The 18670-nt window shown below is 49.2% G+C and overlaps 1 protein-coding gene across 1 annotated transcript; it reads right to left on the bottom strand.

The window, feature by feature from the left end:
• Positions 1-206: 206 nt before the first annotated feature.
• On the bottom strand, positions 207-16224 carry PLPP7 (phospholipid phosphatase 7 (inactive)). Its single transcript, XM_075015183.1, has 2 exons — positions 15578-16224; positions 207-1013 (listed from the first exon to the last, which is right to left on the bottom strand). The coding sequence occupies exons 1-2, from the start codon at positions 16026-16028 to the stop codon at positions 649-651; spliced, it is 816 nt and encodes a 271-aa protein (XP_074871284.1). The 5' UTR covers positions 16029-16224; the 3' UTR covers positions 207-648.
• Between the last annotated feature and the right edge of the window lie 2446 nt (positions 16225-18670).

Raw genomic sequence — 18670 nt, 5'->3', positions numbered from 1 at the left:
AGACCCATAGGAGTTAAAAAGCGTTAAACATATATTCAACATGAAGCCCATGGTGTTAAAGTGCTCTAATCTGTTTCAGGGTCACTGGTCTGTCTCCCAGTGGCCAAGGGATTGTCCAGCCTTTATATAAAAGTGCCAGTAAATGGGTTTTCCACCTCTTTCTCTTGGTAGATTCAATATGATAAGAAACAAACATGGCAGAGGTTTCACAATTATTTATTATCCGTGAAATGCCAGCAGCGTGCCCGACCCTGTACAAGACAGTCGTTGGGCTGGCAAACAGAAAAAGCACTGTTAGACTGCCCTCCCCAAATGTTTATGCCTCCAAGATGGGATAAGGACACACCTGCATGTCAGGTGTGCACCATCCAAAGAGAGCTCATTTTTGCTATCTCTACTGCTTAGTTCAGTTACCATCCAAATGGGATTTTAAAAAGTGGCCAACACACTGTGGTGACTGGCCTTGATTGTTGAAGTCTAACCACCTGGAAGAAACATTTTTTTTTTTCAGGCAGGGGAGCAAAGGTAAAAATACTACAACTACGACAATCTCTTTTTTTCCAAAGAATATGAAGAATTATGTTGAAAAAATCAGAGCCAGACAGAATATCTTAAAGGGCTGCTAGATTCCATCCGGGACTTCTGTGTTCACCAGATTGATATGATCATCTGACACGTGTTAGAAGACATCCACAACAACTCCACCAGCCTGAACTGCAAGTAGCCGAAGACAAAGCCAGACAAGACGTCTGTGATATGGTGTCGTCCAATCATGATGCGGGAAAGCCCCACACAAAAGGCCCAGAGGACCAGCAGGATCCGGAGAGGGATGGCCAAAACCAGGTGGTTGAGGAAGAATTTGGACACCATGGCAGCTCGACTGGCGTGGCCAGCGGGGAAAGCATATATGTCCATCGTCAGATAGTCCAAGAGGCCAGGGTGGACATCGTACGGGCCCCGTCGCTTGGCCAGCTTCTGCAACCCAGCCACAATCATGATGTCTAGCAGCAAAGCTGCAAAACAAGGGAGAAAGAGGGAAAGGTCATGGAGACAAGCAGACAGGTCACTGTTAGGAGATGTTTAGCCAGGAAAAGGGAGGGTCTCAGGGCAGCATCTGTGCTGGAGGCAATAACTGCCTTTGCACTGAAGGCCTGAATTCAAAGATCACCTTAGGTGAAAATGAGTTAGGAGCTCTCAGTCCTAGTCATAGCCAGAGCACTGTACAAACATTAATTGACTCTCCTAACTCCCTCATGAAGTAGCCAAGTATTATGTTATCTCCTTCTCACCACAGGCAAGGGCCTGACACTCAGAGAAGTCCAATGACTCACCCAAATCACAGAGCGAGTCAGTGATGGTGCTTGGATTAAAATACCAAAGCTCCCAACACTGCACTTCAACAACAGCTTTCTAGCTTAGTCCCCATTCGTGTGCCAAAGGAAAACATCCGGCAGTACAGCACACCCTGATGTACAGATGGTTGTGGTTATAAATCAAGAGGACTATGCTGCATTAGCAGAGCTGGCTGGGGGTAGTTTGTGCAATCTTACAATGGGCCTTGCTGACACCAAACCTATTTAATTCCTTGTGCTCAGACACCTTTACAAAATAAAACCACAGTCACACACAGAACTGCCTCTTACAACCTGCTCCCACAGAACTCCCCTGAACGTGTGGTTTCCGTTAGCGGGAGGACACTAAGGGATAGTGACAGGTTAAAAATGAGATAATAGAGAAAATGGCCTTATCTGCATAACTCACACCATCTCAGTGAACTGCAAAGGAGATGAGGTTGCAAATTCTCATTGCTTTTTCCCCTCCTTTTTTTCCCCCATTCTCTGAGGCTGGAGCAATGAAAATGGATCAGTCTACATCACCGGTTTCTAGTCAGTTTCCACTTTCGTTGTCTCACACACAAAGGCTGCAAAGTGCACAGGACAGGCTGGATTGGGGCTCAGAAAACTTTCTACTGGGATAAATAAACAAAATTACATATTTGTGGCAACAACTCTCTCAGTGACGGCTTTGGAAAAAGTTGTTTCTTTGGAGGCCTAGTTTGGAAGACCAGGCACAGAAAGGACAAACTCACGCACATGAGTGTGAGACAGTCCAGATGATGCAGACAAGCACATACGGCCCTGTATGGTGCAGGGGTGTGTGTGTATATGAGACAGAGAGGCTCCCCTGTGTATGACAGAGACCCTTGAGCGTGTGAGAGTGTAAGGTCTGGTCCACACTAGGGAACAAAGTCAATCCCAGATACACACTTCTAGCTATGACATTTGCATAGCTGGAATCGAAGTATCAGGATCAGCTTTGTTCCCTAGTGTAGATCAGGGCTCTTTGGGCTCATGCCAACGTACTGTTTGCCACGGGATAGTGTAGAGTGGCAGGGTTGATGGCTGAGCCCAGAGAGATTGATTTTGCAATGTCTTCACACATTTAGTAAAATCAAAATCTGGAAGCTCGATCGCGACGCATCCAATGCCCGGTGAGTACAGAGATACCCTAAGAGAGAGACTGCCATATACAGCAGCACTGACTACCGCTGCAGGCCCTGGGGTAAGGTGGGCCTGGCTCTGTGCTCTGGAAGAGGCAGGGCCAAGAGCAGAGAGGCGTGGCCAAGGGCGGTCAGCCCTCGGCGGTGCCTGGACCACGGCGCTAGCTCCCACCCCTCACTCCCTGCAGCCACATGCAGCTGGAGCAACGTTGCCACAGCATTTTAAAGGGGCTTGGAGCTCCAACTGCAGCTGCTGCCAAAGTAGCAGTGGGGATGGCTGGAGCTCCAAGCCCCTCTGAAATGCTGGACACTGGGAGCATGCTAAAGCCAGACAATCCTTGCTTTCCAGTTGCCACATGGGTGCTTTCCATATCATCCCTGCCTCCTCTGCTTTAATTACTCCTGTGCGGAAGTAATTTCCTGTGGGGTTTGTCCTCCTCTGGCTCATTTCCCTCCCTCAGACAGGTGCTGCTGATTTTATTCTTCTGTTTATTTAATCCCCTCATCTGCCTTTCTGCAGCATTTCTAATTAGCTGGAGTGCTGATTTCAGCTCCTCGCTGGGAAGGAGCTGCGGTGACAGCAGATATATACTATTGCAGGCACAGTTTGCACCATCCGCAGGAATGTCACAAAGCCAGTTGCCTCTTTTCTCAGGACTCAGCCTGTTCACTGGAAGCTGCCAAAATTCCGCAGGGACTGGAGGGCGAGAGGGGCTTTCCGTACACAAGAGATGGTAAACAACAAGCTGAGCTGCTATCTCAGATGCCAACACTCCTTCAGCTGTAAGGCAAAAAACAAGGGCCCAATCATGCAAAATGCTACAGTAAACTCTTTCATATCTGGCAGCCTCAGGACTGGGAGGTTGCTGGATGGTTAAATATTCTGGATAATAAATACACCTAGCAACCCATAACACTAAAGAAAAGCAAGATCAGATTTTAAGAAACAAACAAAAGTGTTTGCAGAGTACTTCATTTACCAACAACAGCTGTACTGTACACTGTAAACTTGTCCCGTATTTGCTATATTTGTATTGACTTTCGCTATCCTGTACTTATAGAAAACGTAACTAAAATTTACTTATGGTTAAAATGCCGGTTATTTGAGAGTTCTGGATGATGGAATACTGGCGATGAAAGCATTTATTGTACAGTACTTGGGCGAGTGGTCCCACTGACATTAACTGAACTGCTCTGCTGACTAGGAATGATGAAAGCTACAGAAAACCTTAATTTAGCGAGTTGCAAGAAGAGCAGCCCCTATTTACCCACAGAAGATGGGAGACAAGAGATTCATTTGACTAAACAGGGATTCTCTTTAGGACAGGTTAGCTAGTGCAGGGACAGTGAGAAAGCAGAGCTCACGGAGCAGGCAACAACATATATTAAATAATCAGGAATAAGAAGGTCTCAACTCCCTATTGCTTCTCTGTAATATGTCCAATTAGCTGGCAAATTCTGACCTGGGGTCAATACCAGGTGACTGCGCAGATAAAACCTTTGCTGGTTGTGTTCTTTCCTTCAGTGTCGATCATGAATATAGGCACCATGCACACACTCCCCCCACATACATTTCAACAGAGCTTGACTAGCACCTTCCATGCAAAGTGCAGCCCAAGTAAAGCTAAGCACCACAAGACCGCACACCATGCAGTACAGTAACACACAGCCAGCACATGGAGGCAAGAATCTGTTTCTGCAAAGCCAAAACGAGGGGTGGGTTGGATCCAGACCCCTAGAGCCCTGTGTGGAGGTGAAATTTGTGCCTGTATCCACATCTCTATCTGCAAAACTGAACCCTGGCTATCCACATTGACATCTGTGCATCTCTGCAGATCTGCAGGGGTTAACAGATCCCGTTTTCAAAGCCATCAAAGGGATTGGATTGGGATCAAAGATCCTGATTCCAGCTCATCTTCAGTAAAAATGAGAGGAAACGGTGTTGCAAGCCCACAGTAGAGCAGAGAACATTGCTATTCCATTCCTAAGGGCAAGAGGCAGAGTCACAGACGAGAAACAGGAGAGATTTTCAGACAAGACTTAAAAGGAGGTGGAGAGTTATGAGGCGGCAGAGTGATGCAGTGAGGCTGTTCAAGACAGCAGAGGACTTCCCAGGACAAAGATCTTCCACCAAGAATGGTGAGCTTATGAGAAGAAGCACAAGTGGTGACTGCTGTATTGTATTTGTGATGCACTCCTGGGCAGGAGGGGAGCTAGGGATGGAATTTCAGGTCTGCTGCAGTTCATTCCATCGTAGTATTTGAACAGAAGGGCTTCCGCTGCGTTTCAAGATTTGCTAAGACCGAGTTTTCGAGGGGCCAGAGGGAATTTCAAAAACAGGCCAAAGATCTTTGACCCAACCATTCCTTGTTATTTCTTGTTAGGAACCAAACATTGTCAGCAAAACACACAGCTACAGGGGGCAACTGTTTGGCTTGGCTAGTCACGATGGGGAAGTCTTACTTGGCCCTGATGGTGGTGCAAGTGATTTCATGTGCTCAGATTCTCTTTTTGCTTCATGAGCTACTGCTGGCCTCCCTCTTCTGAACTCTTATCACGGTGGCTGTTATGGCCCTGACTCAGCAAAGGACTGAAGTACGCACGGAATCAGGTCTTATTATATAGTACAATGTCTTGTACTCGGTCTCTCATATGAAAAGTGAAAATGGCCATCTCTCCAATATCCAACCTAGGCCTTCCCCAATGCAACTGGAGAACGCTGCTCCTTGTTCTGTCCTCTGTCACCACTGAGAACAGCTTCACTCCATCCTCTTTGTAATCCTCCTTCAAGTAGCTGAAGGCTGCTATGAAATCCCCCCTCACCTCTTCTTTAGGCTAAATAAGCCCAAATCTCTCTGCTTCTCCTCACGAGTCACATGCTTCAGCCCCCTAATCATTTTTATAGCCCTCTGCTGGACTCTCCAGTGCATTCACATCCTTTTTGCAATGGGGGCCCAGAACAGGACACAATACTCCAGATGTGTCCTCACCAGAGCTGCTGGAGAAGGTGGGCCTCAAACCAACCAATTCTACGATGTAACACAAGTGCTGTGCCACTTGGGCTAATTCTTCTGTGTGTGGTCGCATCTCTAATGTGGTCAGTGGCCCATCCCATAGCTGCTGGGTTCCAACAACGACAGACGCAGCACATTTTGTGAGAGTAGCCTGGGAACTAGAGAGCCTCAGAGAAGCAATGAATCTGGCTGTGCCTTTTCCAGCCACCTCAATAATATTCATTACAACCAACCTGTTCCTCCTCTCCCTGAGATATTACAGCTTCGGCCTTTTTCTTTCTATTTCCCGGGCCCTGCAGCCACCACCACCTAGCAGCTTATTCTGTGATGGCTGTGTTACAGCCTCATCAGAGCCAGTTGAAAGCAGGGGGTTGAAAGCCGTGTTGAACAACTCACCCCAGCTGCAGAGCACATATCCAATCAGTGCGGTTCAACCACACACCAAAGCAAAGGCTTTTTGACCTTGCCCTCCCTGGCTCTCTTACCCTGCGCCTCTTGGGCTGGGGAAGCTCTATGCTGGAGTGAATCAGTGCATGGTGTTATTCATTCTGACCGAGTCAGCAAACAGCCCAGCCTTCAGAAATAGATACAAATGGTGCAGTCACTCAGGGAGCACATATCCGCCTGCAATTCCCCAGCCAATATCGTGGCTTGGATCGAGGCTGTGGACAGGCTAAACTGCCTTTCCCCTTCACTGTTTCAATCTTACAGCCCAGTGTAGGCAAGATTCTCTCTCCAGAGCCAGCCAGCTGCATGCACGAGAACTGCAAAAATTCAGGGTTAAGTTTCAAACAGGCATCCTGAACTATACCTGCAAATTTCACCCACACATCCATTTTGCAGGCATGAATGCCAATTTGCAAACTGGCGTAGGCATACCCAGCTCACCCAACTCAAGCACCCAAAGTGCAGACACGGGCAACTGCTTTAACTCTGGATACTTGATGACAGTAGAAAAAAAATCTGGCCTCTGCAACTCTATGATAGACAGAGGTCTCTCCTGGCATTCCCAGCTATATTTGCACTGCTCCCTAGAGTTTCAACCCCAGACGACATGTGGGGGTGCACAGGGTGTTACATGCACCCCCCCACATGTTGCCTGCTTCTTCTGGTGAGCACAGGGGCTCCCCTGCAGTGGTGCAGTCAAAAAGCGCTACTCCTAGGCCATGCTGCTCCAGGAGAGTGGAGCGTCATGGCTCTTCCTGGGAAGAGGCGGGAGGGGGTGGAGCAGGGGCAGAGAGAGGGCAGGGCATGGGCAGAGCAGGGGTGAGAACGGGTTGGGGCATGGCGCTTGGCCGGTGCCCCCCTCTAGAACTCCAGCACTGGTCACCTCTGTTTTCAACGCTGCCACCAGATGGTCAAGGGACATATACACGGCGCACATTACAGCGCACCAGAGGTACCAGGAGAGATGAGCAGGACCACCGATGAGTGCCACAGTGAGGAAAGTAATCCACTTCCTTCCTCATCAGGCCTTACTGTCCTCTAGAAAGCCTACCCCAGATACTGACAGACTGAGGGCCAAGCCCTACCTATTTAACGTATCAGCTTAGCCTGCGCACTCTGTAACGCTGCCCGTGGTTGACACGCTCATTTCCTACTGTCCCAAAACAAGCAAAGCTAAATCTGGGTCACTACTGGTTATGTACCGCATGCCTCTTGTGACTTTTTAAGCACTTCAGAACCCTAAGCAAGACTTTTAATTTTTCGATAAGCCAAGCATGACCCCAAGATGTACAAAGCCTTTCCTCTAAGCCTGTGCAATGGGTGAAGGTTCATTTCAAACATTAGCTTCAATAAAAATGTTTAAATCTGAAAAAAAAAAAAAAAAAGGCAAAATGTCACCTGAAGCAAAAGCGTGATTGGCTGAAGAGCTGAACTTTTATTGCAACCACACCTGTTAGCAGAACATCTAGGTGCTGTTACGTCATTTTGGGGGCACATCAAATATTTCAAGGGAAGGGACCTATTCCCTTCTCCTTCCCATTAAGTTTAAGTCTCTTCCCTGACTCCATCCCTTTTTTTAAAAAAAATGATGCAAGCTCAATTTCTCCTGTGACCCAATGTGTGAAAACCTGCGATTTCTTGGGCAAAATTCTCCTAAAGTGCAAATTAAGGTGGTTTCACAGGTCTACTCAACAACAAAAACATAAAACCAAAGACTAAAATTCTACCTATCTAGGGTAATTCTAGTATGGTAGATCTCTGTAGTGTCTAAATAACTAAAATCTGACCTCTGATGCCCTCCTGCTGGATTCCCACTGAAATTAAAGGAAGCCACATGGGTAGCTATTAGCTCTGCTAACAGAAAAAAGGGAAAATATTCTTACCACATTCTGTAACCACTTAAAAGTTGCAGCTCAATAATAGAGAGGAAGCCTCCTGCCTAGACCGGTTAGGGACAAGCTTAGAAGTGTTCATACTTTCGTTCTCTAATATCACCATTAAAGGAAGTCTGAAAAAAAGAATTTCCTTTCTGGTGCTCTGGGGGGTGAATGCTTCTGCTGTTCCTTTAAGAAAAGGTTCTGATACAGATTGATGACATTAAAAGGACAGCAGAACACCCTGAGTGTGTGCAAAGCTGACTGGCTGATTCCCAGAAGTTGGAGCCAGAGAAGCGACTCAAGGGATGTGGCAGATTTGCCGCTGAGATGTTTGTATGAATAAGTTCCCAAACGATCATTGCTGAACAACCTGGGTGCAGTGCCAAAAAAAGAAAGCCCCAAAGCCTTTTGCTTCAGCTGCTCTTGTAGGTATTCATATGGAACCATTCAAATGGGCAAGGACAACCCTTGGCAGTAAGGGCTCGATACGTAAACTAAAAATCACAAGGCAGGACCAATGATTCAGCCAGTAACTCCTAAACATTATTACCACCTGCCATCATGGGAGTAGATGGGAAAAGGGCAAGTTTAATAGGTGGAGAGGAACTCACCCAAGCAAGGAGAGCTTACAATGAGCTCAGAGAACAGCCCCAGAGTGATACCAAGGAGAGCATTCCACAGACCAAGCCCTGTCCTCAGACCAATCCCTTTTCCAGCCTGGCTCTGCCGTCCTCACTTCCTATTCCAGCTTGACAGCAACAGTTCCTCTCTTCCGCCCCTCCAGCACAACCAGCCAGTCCTCTCGTGACCTGAACGCAAGCAATGGGAATCTAGGCTCCTGTCCTCCTTTCCCCCAATTACTGTTTTTGCCAAGTTGCATCTGAGACAAACACGCACGCATTCTCCAAGATTGCCCCTGGGGTGGGAGCCTGGCTGAGGCTTCTCCCAGCAGGATGAATCTCAACAGAGAACCAAAGGTGGAAAAAGTACCCCAAAAGTTATTTGAGTAAAAGTGCAGGGGCTTTCACTGCTGGGTACCTGAGTATAAGAAAGACGTGACATTTGTGTACTTTTACTCCAGTAGTTTTCCAGGGGGACACCAATGACTTGTACTTAGATACACCTCTCAAAAGCAGGTGTGCTTTTACTCAGTTAACTTTTGGGTACTTTTTTCAACTCTGCAGAGAACACCTACTTCCTAGGGTGCCTAGTTCAGAGCTGGAAGAGACAGATCTGGAGAGCTGAAGAGTAGCTCAGAAATACACCCAATTTTCTCCACCAACCAAGCACTTCCCTTCTCTTTCAATCTGCATTCAGCCTCATTTTATACGCTGGCTTTGCCTGAGAGTCTGGGTATTGAGCCTATTGTGTTACCACCTTCTTCTGAAGTGTAGGAAGTAGTCGTTGCTTAGACAGCTGACCAGTCTACCTGGAGCAGTGCTCTGGCAAGGTGCCTGCATGGGTCCTGGTTTCTGCTTCTCCAGCAGCTAGGTCTAGCAGCCCTCCACTGCATGAAGGCAAACCGTAGAGTCACAGGTTGCTCTTTGCTTAGCAGCACACATTTGCTGTAATTAGAGCAGGTGAAGTGGAGAGAAGTAGAGGCAAGTGAGTTGGACACAATTTGCCATTCATCATTGCCGGAACTCATCAGCCAGGATGGGACAAGAAGCGTGGGAGACAGCAGGCAAAGGACCTGGGGCTTTGATTCCAGTGCCAGAGAAGGATAATGAGAAAGATTTGCAGCATGACAGGTGATGAAGAAGAATGCTCACTTCTAGTTTGAGGGGTATGGATGGGGGATGCAGAGAGCACAGAGATGGATACGTGTGAGGTAACTGCTGATCAAAACCCACCATGGGCCGGCCCCATTAACTCACTTGTGTTTCCACCTCACTGGGCAGGCAGGCTGCAAACTTGCCAAGATTTCAGCAGGCAGTATCCCAGGAGGGGAGGTCAGGCAAGTGTCTCTCCTGCATTCTCGGCTAACAAGCAGGGGACAGTGACAACTCTGAACAGTGTCTGAGCAGGGACCGTACATGCAAGCTGCCAGGTTTCCACCACCATTGGAATACAAGTTGTCTCTGCTTAATGCAGAAGAATTAAATGTCCGGTGCATAAGGCAATCACTCATGGGGCCCACAAGCTCTGCTGCACATGGACGGACACTGGACAGGTTTACACTTAAAATGCTGCAGTTGCTCCCCCAGAATGTGGGAGCTGTAATGATGGGAGAACGCTCCTGTTGACACAGCATTGTCGAGGATGGTGGTTTGGGGGAGCTAGGCTGGTATAACTGCATCACTAGGAGTGTGGATTTTTCACCTGCCTGAGCGACATACCAACACATGCCTGTAGTGCAGACCTAGCCCTTGCTCAGCAAATCAACTCTCCTTAGGAGCAGTCGGGTAAGTAACACCTTGCCTGTATTGTGGCCAGGTGGCTGAGCCCTGAGACGCTCCAGAAAGGGTGGGTCTACACTGCAGTGATGGGGTGTGATCTCACCTGGTCTACAGACCCCTGAACTAGCTGCCACTGAGCTAGCTCAGCTACTGGAGCAGAGAACCCAGGCCAGCATGTGCTTCAGTGAGGGCTAGATGTGTGAGTAATGACCCAGGGCTCTGGGTGAGTTTGTACAACTTGTGTGGCTGTGGTGTCATTGACACCCTTACTGAAGCTAGGTAAGACTTGTCTCCAGAGGTTGCAATCAAAGGCTTTGATTGCAGTGTAGACCTACCCATGGATACATAAGCAATGAGCTTGACTGCACTGCCTGGGTATCTACCCAGTCCTCTCTAAACAAACAGAGTCCTGTCCTTTCATATAGTAGGCTCAGTATAAAATCAGGGATAGATCTGCAGCACTGTTCCAAAGTCCTGATCAGGCATCCATAGGGGACTTCCCCAGGACATTACAGCCTGGATCCCCACCCTCTCCTGCCTACTCCGGACTTCACGGATCTTAGGACTGGCTCTGCGTACCAGGAAGACTGAACAGAGAACAGTCCTGACCTTTCCCTGACTTCTATGGAGGGAAAGTCCCCCTGGCTCTCACCCTCATTCAGGCAGACAGTGAATTGTCACTCTGACATTAAGACCCAAGGCTCCATCGATTTCATTCACTGCTGCTTCTTTGATGGTAATAAACCCCTTGTGACAATCCCAAAGAGTCAGCGTAAGACTTAAGATACAGCATACAGGGCTGGTTACAGATGGTAACAACATTTTTAAAATGTGATGTCCAGCTGCTGCAGTTTCACTAAAGTCCATAGAGTTCTGCCACCCTGAACCAGCTAAATAAATAAAATTCTCCCTACCACCGTTTAGGGCTAACAGAATCCAGGCTCCTAATGGTGACACCAGTGAATGTTGAGGGGCAGGAGGGGAAAGGACAGTGTAGGTGAATGGGCCAAGCAGAGGGTTAGTCATCAAGGCCAGCAAGTCACAGTCAGATGTGGCACTGACATCCCAGACTCCCGGGGCCTGAGTCTCTGTCGATGTGCACCTTGTCTGAGCATTTATACCCATGCAAAACGCCACCATTCTGCACTTCCCACTCCCTTGCACAGGTGTCTAGGACTGCACCAAGAACAAGCCAGTGGAGAGTCAGGCTCTGAAGCCCAACTGCCCGATGTTACAGAGCACAGGCTAACCAGCCAGGCTTCCCACAGCCAGGGTTTCACAGTGAGAGGGGTCATCATGCTCCCCCAGCCTGGGTAGTAAATTACATTCGCCAGCAGCAAGACTTTGTGCCACCAAAGAGAATGTGAACAAGGAAGAAGTATTTACGTGTTCCCATAATATCAGAACTAGGGCACACCAAATGAAATTAATCGGCAGCAGGTTTCAAACAAATAAAAGGAAATGCTTCTTCATGAAGTGCACAGTCAGTCTGTGGAACTCCTTGCCACAGGAGGCTGTGAAGGTTAGGACTATAATAGGGTTTTTAAAAAGAGCTAGATATCACCCTGGGTATGTCTACACTTACGGCAAGATCGGCACACTGGTGGTTATCTTCCTGAGTTCGATTTAGAGCGCCTAGTAGAGATGCCCTAAATCGAACAGTCATGGTGCCACCATCAACCCCGGTACTCCTGAAAGTCACAAGGAGTAAGGGACATCAACAGGAGAGTTTCTCCAGTCGGTCTCCCGGTGTGTGGACAGTGGCAAAAATCAATTTTAGGTAAGTCGACTCCAGCTATGCAATTCTCATAGCTGGATTTGCATATCTCCCTCCTAGTGTAGATCAGTCATTAGAAAAACAAGCCCAGTGGTGTATAGATTAGACAATCACAATGGTTCTTCTGGCTTTATAATCTCTGATGCTACGAACTTGGGCCCGTGCTTGTTAGGTGGATTAGAATCAGAAGACCAGATTCCATCCCCTTTGACCTGTGGGAAAGTTTGGGTCTGGATGGGAGTCATGGCCCCACTTGCCAACTGTGGCAATTTTATTGTGAGTCCCATGATACCTGATTTCTTCTTGAAGACCCAGCTGTTGAAAATCGGCTGATATCTGAAAATCTCATCTCTCATTTAAAAAAAACGAGAATTTCTAGCCCACCTGGTTACAGAGAAAAGCTTGAAAACGTTCCACATCAAATGAACCCCAGTTGTGGGATTTTAGATCTTGATATTTTTAAGCCAATCGTGAGTTCGGGAGCCTGATTTGTGATTTTTGAACAGATGCGGCCATACCCAGGCCTCACTCTCCTGAAAGCACGTTCTAGGAGAGCCCTTCCAATGGGGACAGATATCCTCTCCTTAGCAACAGGCTGTGACCACACTTCTTTGCGTTGCTTGGCATCTGTGACTCACAGAATCCTAGGGCTGGAAGATACCTCAGGAGATCGTTAAGTCAATCTCCCTGCCCAACACAGGACCAGTCCCAACTAAATCATCCCAGTCAGGGTTTTGTCAAGCTGGGATTTACAAACCTCTAGGGATGGAGATTCCACCACCTCTCTCAGTAATGTATTCCAGTGCTTCACCACCCTCCTGGGGAAACAGTTTTTCCTAATATCCAACCTAGATCTCACCCACTGCTACTTGAGACCATTTCTCCTCGTTCTGTCATCTGTCACAACTGAAAATGGCCTCTCTGCATTCTCTCCATAATCCCCCTTCAGGTAGTTGAAGGCTGCTATCAAATCGCCCCTCACTCTTCTCTTCTGTAGACAAATTAAACCTAAGTCTCTCATCCGCTCCTCGTAAGTCATATGCTCCAGCCCCCTACTCACTGTTGTTGCCCTCCACTGGACTATCTCCAATGTGTCCACATCTGTGGCTGGGATGAGGCAAAGGTGAATTAATAAATCCCAGAACGGATGGCAAACATGTGGGCAATGTGAGTCCACTGGGCCCCGGGAGGGGACCCCAGCTGAGATCCGCGCTATGGGGAAGGAGAAAAGGGTGGCGCAGGCCTAGATTTCAGCACCTCCACTCCACACACTCCATCACACAGCAGGGAAGATTTTATCAAGCGCAGGGCTGGCGGGGGGGCACGTGGCCTCTCTCCCTCTCCAGCTGTGCCTCTGCTGGGTCCCAAGTCCCGTTCCTGCAATCTCCTTACTTACACCTTCCCATTGCAAAGCCTGATTACAAACCCTAAACAAGCGCTTTGTGATGGGCTGGCTCCCTGCCCAGAGACTGCATCAGAAATCCTGCTGGCTGTATCAGGCTCTGAGGAGGTTGGGGGTTGGGGGTTGGGGGGAGGAAAGCCAAGTGGAGGGAACAGCTTTGAGGCTTCCCCTTCCAAAGGGTCAGGGCAAGGGTGTGAAAAGCCCGTTCCCTCAGACCTATCCCCGCACAGGAAGACCTTGCACCCAGTACAGCTGGATTTGAGCTGCATGTGGGGCTGAGACAAAACAAGAGGTGACAGAGGATGTCAGGCAGTTTTAGCAAACCAATTTTCCTACTGGGAGGCCTCATTTGAGATGGGAGCCTGTCTCCTTCCAAAGGAGAACTGAGACGTGTAAAAGACCATTGACATATTCCGGGATCTGTCATGGGAAAAAAAAAAATCCCTGACGCTCAGCGAGAAGCAACTCTCCAAGCAGAGGAGCAGGCAGACACGTGCACAGGCCATGCACTGTTTCTCTCAGGTGTGAGGGTTCTTATGGCCCCTGGCTGGGTCCACCAACACCATATCCCCCATCAAGCCTTTTAGCCAGACAGCACTGAGATATTATACCCAGAAGCACTCTGCAAGTTGGCAGCTTCCTGCCCTTCTAATCTGGGGTGTTTAACTTGTTGCTCCTGTTGTTTCAGCAACCCCCTTGCACGTGATAATGACAAGTGCACGAGGGAGGAGTATGGAACTATGGCAAGGGAGACACAAGGGGCTTGTGTGCCTTTATCCAAGACTCCTGCAACGTCCCTAACAGGCCCCTTTTCAGAAATTGCCTAGTTACTATGGCAATGGGTGACAGTGCCTGTACATCCTCCTCTGATCCACAGAGGATGTTTAAACCAGCTTTTAGGTTTTCCATGAAGACCAAGAAAAACCAATGACTGTATTTGTTTTGTGGGTCACTGGGAGCAGAGCTAAGATTTTGGGGAAGCCCAGCAGAGGCTGGTTTGAGTAACAGCTCCATTCTGAGGGGCTTCATGATGTGGGCATTGTGTTCCCAAGAGGCCCAGTTCTAGCAGCTGCATGGCTAAGTGAAATAACCTGTGAGAAGGGGGCCAGCCCTGAGGCTGCTTTGCACTGGAATCTGAGCTTTGCAGCCAAAAGGGACAGCAACCCCAAAAAGTGAAAGCTGAAATCAGCATTTGATGGCAAATGTTCAGGGGGACTGGGCTCAGTGACCTCCGGAGGTTCCTTCCAGGTCTATGAGATGCATATCTCCCTGTGTATCTCTGAGGCCAAAGCACCACCGGCTCCCAGGTCCCAGAGGCTAGCCTTGCTTAGAATGGGTGGGCAAGATCTGCCAGGGCCTGCAGGCCCTGACCAGTCGATCCTCAAAGTCTTTTAAAAGGAGTTTCCCTCTGTTCAGTAAGGGGAGGCCAAGCAGCAAGGCATAGTATGGGGCAGACACCTGCGGAAGGAGGGCAGGATTCAGAGGAGGATCTCAGAAGCTGAAGCAGGCTGGAGACAAGCCTCCTCTTCGGAAGCTGAGAAGAGGAGCCAGAGAGTTCAAGGGAGGGTGGGGAGGGCTCAAAAATCTGCAGAGAGCCTCAAACTTGGGTGACTCTAATCCTCATTTTGCCTTTAAACACCTTTGGCTGAAATCATAATTTATCTGTCAGTCTTCCACAGCTGAGACTCCATGTGAGACAGATATAGTTTAAATAAAGGATCCGGCTGAGAGCACCAAAGCCATGAGGTTTTCCTGCCCAAGGGGCTGGTCACCAACACATTCTAGGTCCCAGTCTGCGTGTCTTATACTGCACAGCACCTTACTCCAGGTGTAGGCCCATGGAAGCTAGACGGACTTCTTGTGCAGTGAGACACGGAACCTAGCCTGAGCCCTCTAGGTCCTCAGACTGCACCCCTCACCATGGTATCAGGACACCCTACCTCATGCAACAACCTGGTATTCCAGCAGCACTCCTGGGCCTGGTAGAGGCGGCTGATAAAGGCCACAGAGCCCTGACATATCTATTTTCTGGATCTAAGCTCCTTCCCTCTTTCTTGAAACACCCTGGATCCCCTGGAGGTGGATGCATAAGAGAGAAGAGGGGAAGCCTGCTGTCCCTGGTGACTAGGGACTAGGCTTGGGGGCGGAGTATTTCACTCACCTAGCAGCAGGTTCATGAGGACCTCCTGTCCCGCCAGCGTGCTGCTCTTCACCAGGCAGAAGAGGGTGCCCCCTATCCAGGGTATGCCGTGCCCCGTGACCCCAAGGAGCGTGATCATGGAGCGGGCACTGCCCCACGAGGAGGCACTGCTGGCACAGACCCCCAGCCTCTTGGACATGCAGATATCGATGGCCAGCAGGGAGTTGAAGGCAATTCCCTTGAAGGAGGGGTTCAGCTGCATGCAGTCCTCCTCCGGCAGCTGCTGTGATTGCCTCCGCTCTTTGGTGCCCTCATTGTGGGTGGGAGCCAGACCAGGCTGACCACTCTGCTTTCTGCTGGAGCTCCGGACCTCCTGGTTCCCTTTCAAGGGCTGGTTCAGGGAGAGAAACTCTGCCCTGTTCAGGACATTGTTGCGCTCTCTGGCTCTGGCCCGGCTTTGGGAGGCTGGCATTGTAGAGTCTTCCGGCCTAGATGAAACCTGCTTTCAAAACAACTGCACAAACGAGAAATCCCTCTCCTCTTCCAATCAGCTTTTCCCACCTCCTCCCCGGCAGAGATATGAATTTAGCAAGCTACACAGATCCCCTTCCTGTGTTGTCTCCCCCAGCTCAGACTGCAGCTGTTAAATAGAGTAAGGAATGCACATGGCTGTTTACTTCATGGGCCTAGCAAACTTGGAAGAAAAATTAATGCCAAGCTGGGTAGCCAGTCCAACACCAGGAGAAAGGTGAACCAGCCAATGATTACAGAGAAGAGGAGGGGAATTCTATGTCCTGAAGGTTGGTTGCTTCAGGCCTGGTCTATTTAAATCTTCCAATGGCTTATATCCCCTGGGCTGCAGGGGATATTGGGAAATGTAGTTTCTCACTATAATTCTGCCCTCTGATTTAATGGAACAATTACATCTGGAATAGATTCCCTCTCCCTGATCCCTGCAGGCTGATTTGCAGCCTGGATTTGCAGTCTCAAGAGATGGGACTTCCTTATGGCACTGTCAGAGAGCATGTCCAGATCTTTTCCCTCTGTTACTTTCATTCCCGTGGTACCTAATTGTCCCCTCTTGTGCTGGCCTAAATAAGTCCTGTCGCCGCCTTCAAAGGTACTAGATCTTTATTACCAAAGCCTGGCCACCGTTTTGCAAACTCCTACAGTAACTGCTCCGCCAGCCCACTAGCCCCCAGGCCCTGGGAGGAACAGCACCTGCCTTTGGACTAAGAGAGATGCTGGACTGCTAATGACTTCTGCCTTCTCTCCCATCTGCCGCACTGAATCCAGCCTCATGGTAGCACGTTTCTACTGCCTGGCACAGAATCACAGACCCCAGCTTCCCAGCAGCTGACAGGCAAAACTTGAATCAGCATAGAAAATTACAGTGCAGTTAGCATCTGCAGCAGAGTAAGGTGTGACCAGACACACTATGCAGCACAAGATCCAAAGGGTAGCATGGGAAAACTGTCTCAGGGAATAGGACTTGACTATTAGGGAGAGGTGTGATGAGGTGGTAACAGGTAATAGTTGTGTTACGAGGAGACCAGCTGATGCTGAATGGCTTTGAGGAGGATGGGGAGGTCAATGACCAAGTGTAGCTGTTTGCGGAGTGGTACCAGAGGGGTAGCTGTGTTAGTCTGTACCCGCAAAAACAAGAAGTTCTATGGAAACTTACAGACTAACTGATTTACTGGAGCATAAGCTTCACAGACACAGACCCACTTCGTCAGATGCAGCTGACAAAGCGGGTCTTTGCCCATGAAAGCTTATGCTCCAATAAGGCTGTTAGTCTATATGGTTCCACGGGACTTCTTGTTGTGTTTGGGGCACATACACTGATCCTCTTTGAACACCTGGGGCCTAGTCCTACTCTTGCACCATTCTTACCTTGGCCTAAGTCCCCTGGCTTCGTCCTGGCACATTCAGAGCTCGGCATGAGCGCATAGGATGAAAAAACCTTTGCCTGATCTGTTCTAGTGCTCCCATGGTGGAGCTGCAAGGATTGGAGTCATCCCTGGAGATTTCCTGAGATGTGCCAGGGCGTGCAGGGCTCCAGCGGGAAGAGTGGGCATGTTCTGGTGGACATGGCTGTAAGGTAAGTTGATGAAACAATCCCTCCCTGCTCCCAGCTGAGGGGAAGTAGTTCCTTCCACATGCTCTCTAGGAAGATACCTCCTCCCTTGGAGGATTCCTATTTACAGCCCTGCCTCCAGTCCAGTGGGAATCCAAATGACTCCATGGGAACTGATGATGCTTCTGAGAGCATGCATCAGGCTCATTTACATTTGCCATCCATCCAGGACATGCTCCCCTGGCCCTCTGGTCCAGCAATGGCTGGGTGAAAGCACTCTGAAGGCTTTGAGGGCACTGCAAGGCCCTACTGCCTTACAAACAGAAGCCCAAGGCAAAGAGGAGAGGCCCCTCCCGGGGTGGTCAGGTTGGTGATGGCTCACACTGGAGCCCACTGGCAATAACCATCCCTCAGACAACAGGCGTGAAATGCTGTGGCCATGGTTCCCTGGCAGCCCATCTGCCCTGGCGCTTGGCCTGCACCACGCGTGGCTCTCCTGTAGTCTGCAGCACCTTGTGTGCCAACTCAGTATAATCCTCCTGCCGGGGGCTATCAGCCACACAAAGAGCTGGGTTCAGCTATGTCTGAAAACTTGAACCTAGCATAAGTGTTTAAGCAACTCTGGGTCGAACCCTCAACCAGAAACCAGAGGAAGGCGATAGACCAGCCCAGGCAACCTTGAGGGGCAGCACTTCCCCACTCACAAGCCCTGAGTCCAAGGGGTTAAAACAAAGAACTTTATGGAGCAGGGTGCAGAGCAGACAGAGGGACAACAGAATGAGGGGGAACTTAATAAATGGACAGTATTAGGTAAGGCTCTTCCCCCAGGCCCCGAAGTGTCTTTGCAGGAATTCCAAATTCAACCCTCCTAATACACTCTGGCTACTTTCCTCCTTCCCTGTCCCCCACTCTCACAATTTGGTGTCAAGGATTGGAGGTGTCCAGTCCAGTCTCCAGCCCCTAAGGGAAGTGTTGCCTGGGTTCCTAGAAGCAAGGGGGGTGTTTTCCACCACCTGGCCCAGCAGAAGCAGTAT

Source organism: Carettochelys insculpta, chromosome 21 (genome assembly GCF_033958435.1).
Source record: "Carettochelys insculpta isolate YL-2023 chromosome 21, ASM3395843v1, whole genome shotgun sequence".
NCBI lineage: Eukaryota > Metazoa > Chordata > Testudines > Carettochelyidae > Carettochelys > Carettochelys insculpta.
The sequence above is the reverse complement of the archived record's forward strand: the minus strand, read 5'-3'. Positions and strand labels throughout refer to the sequence as shown.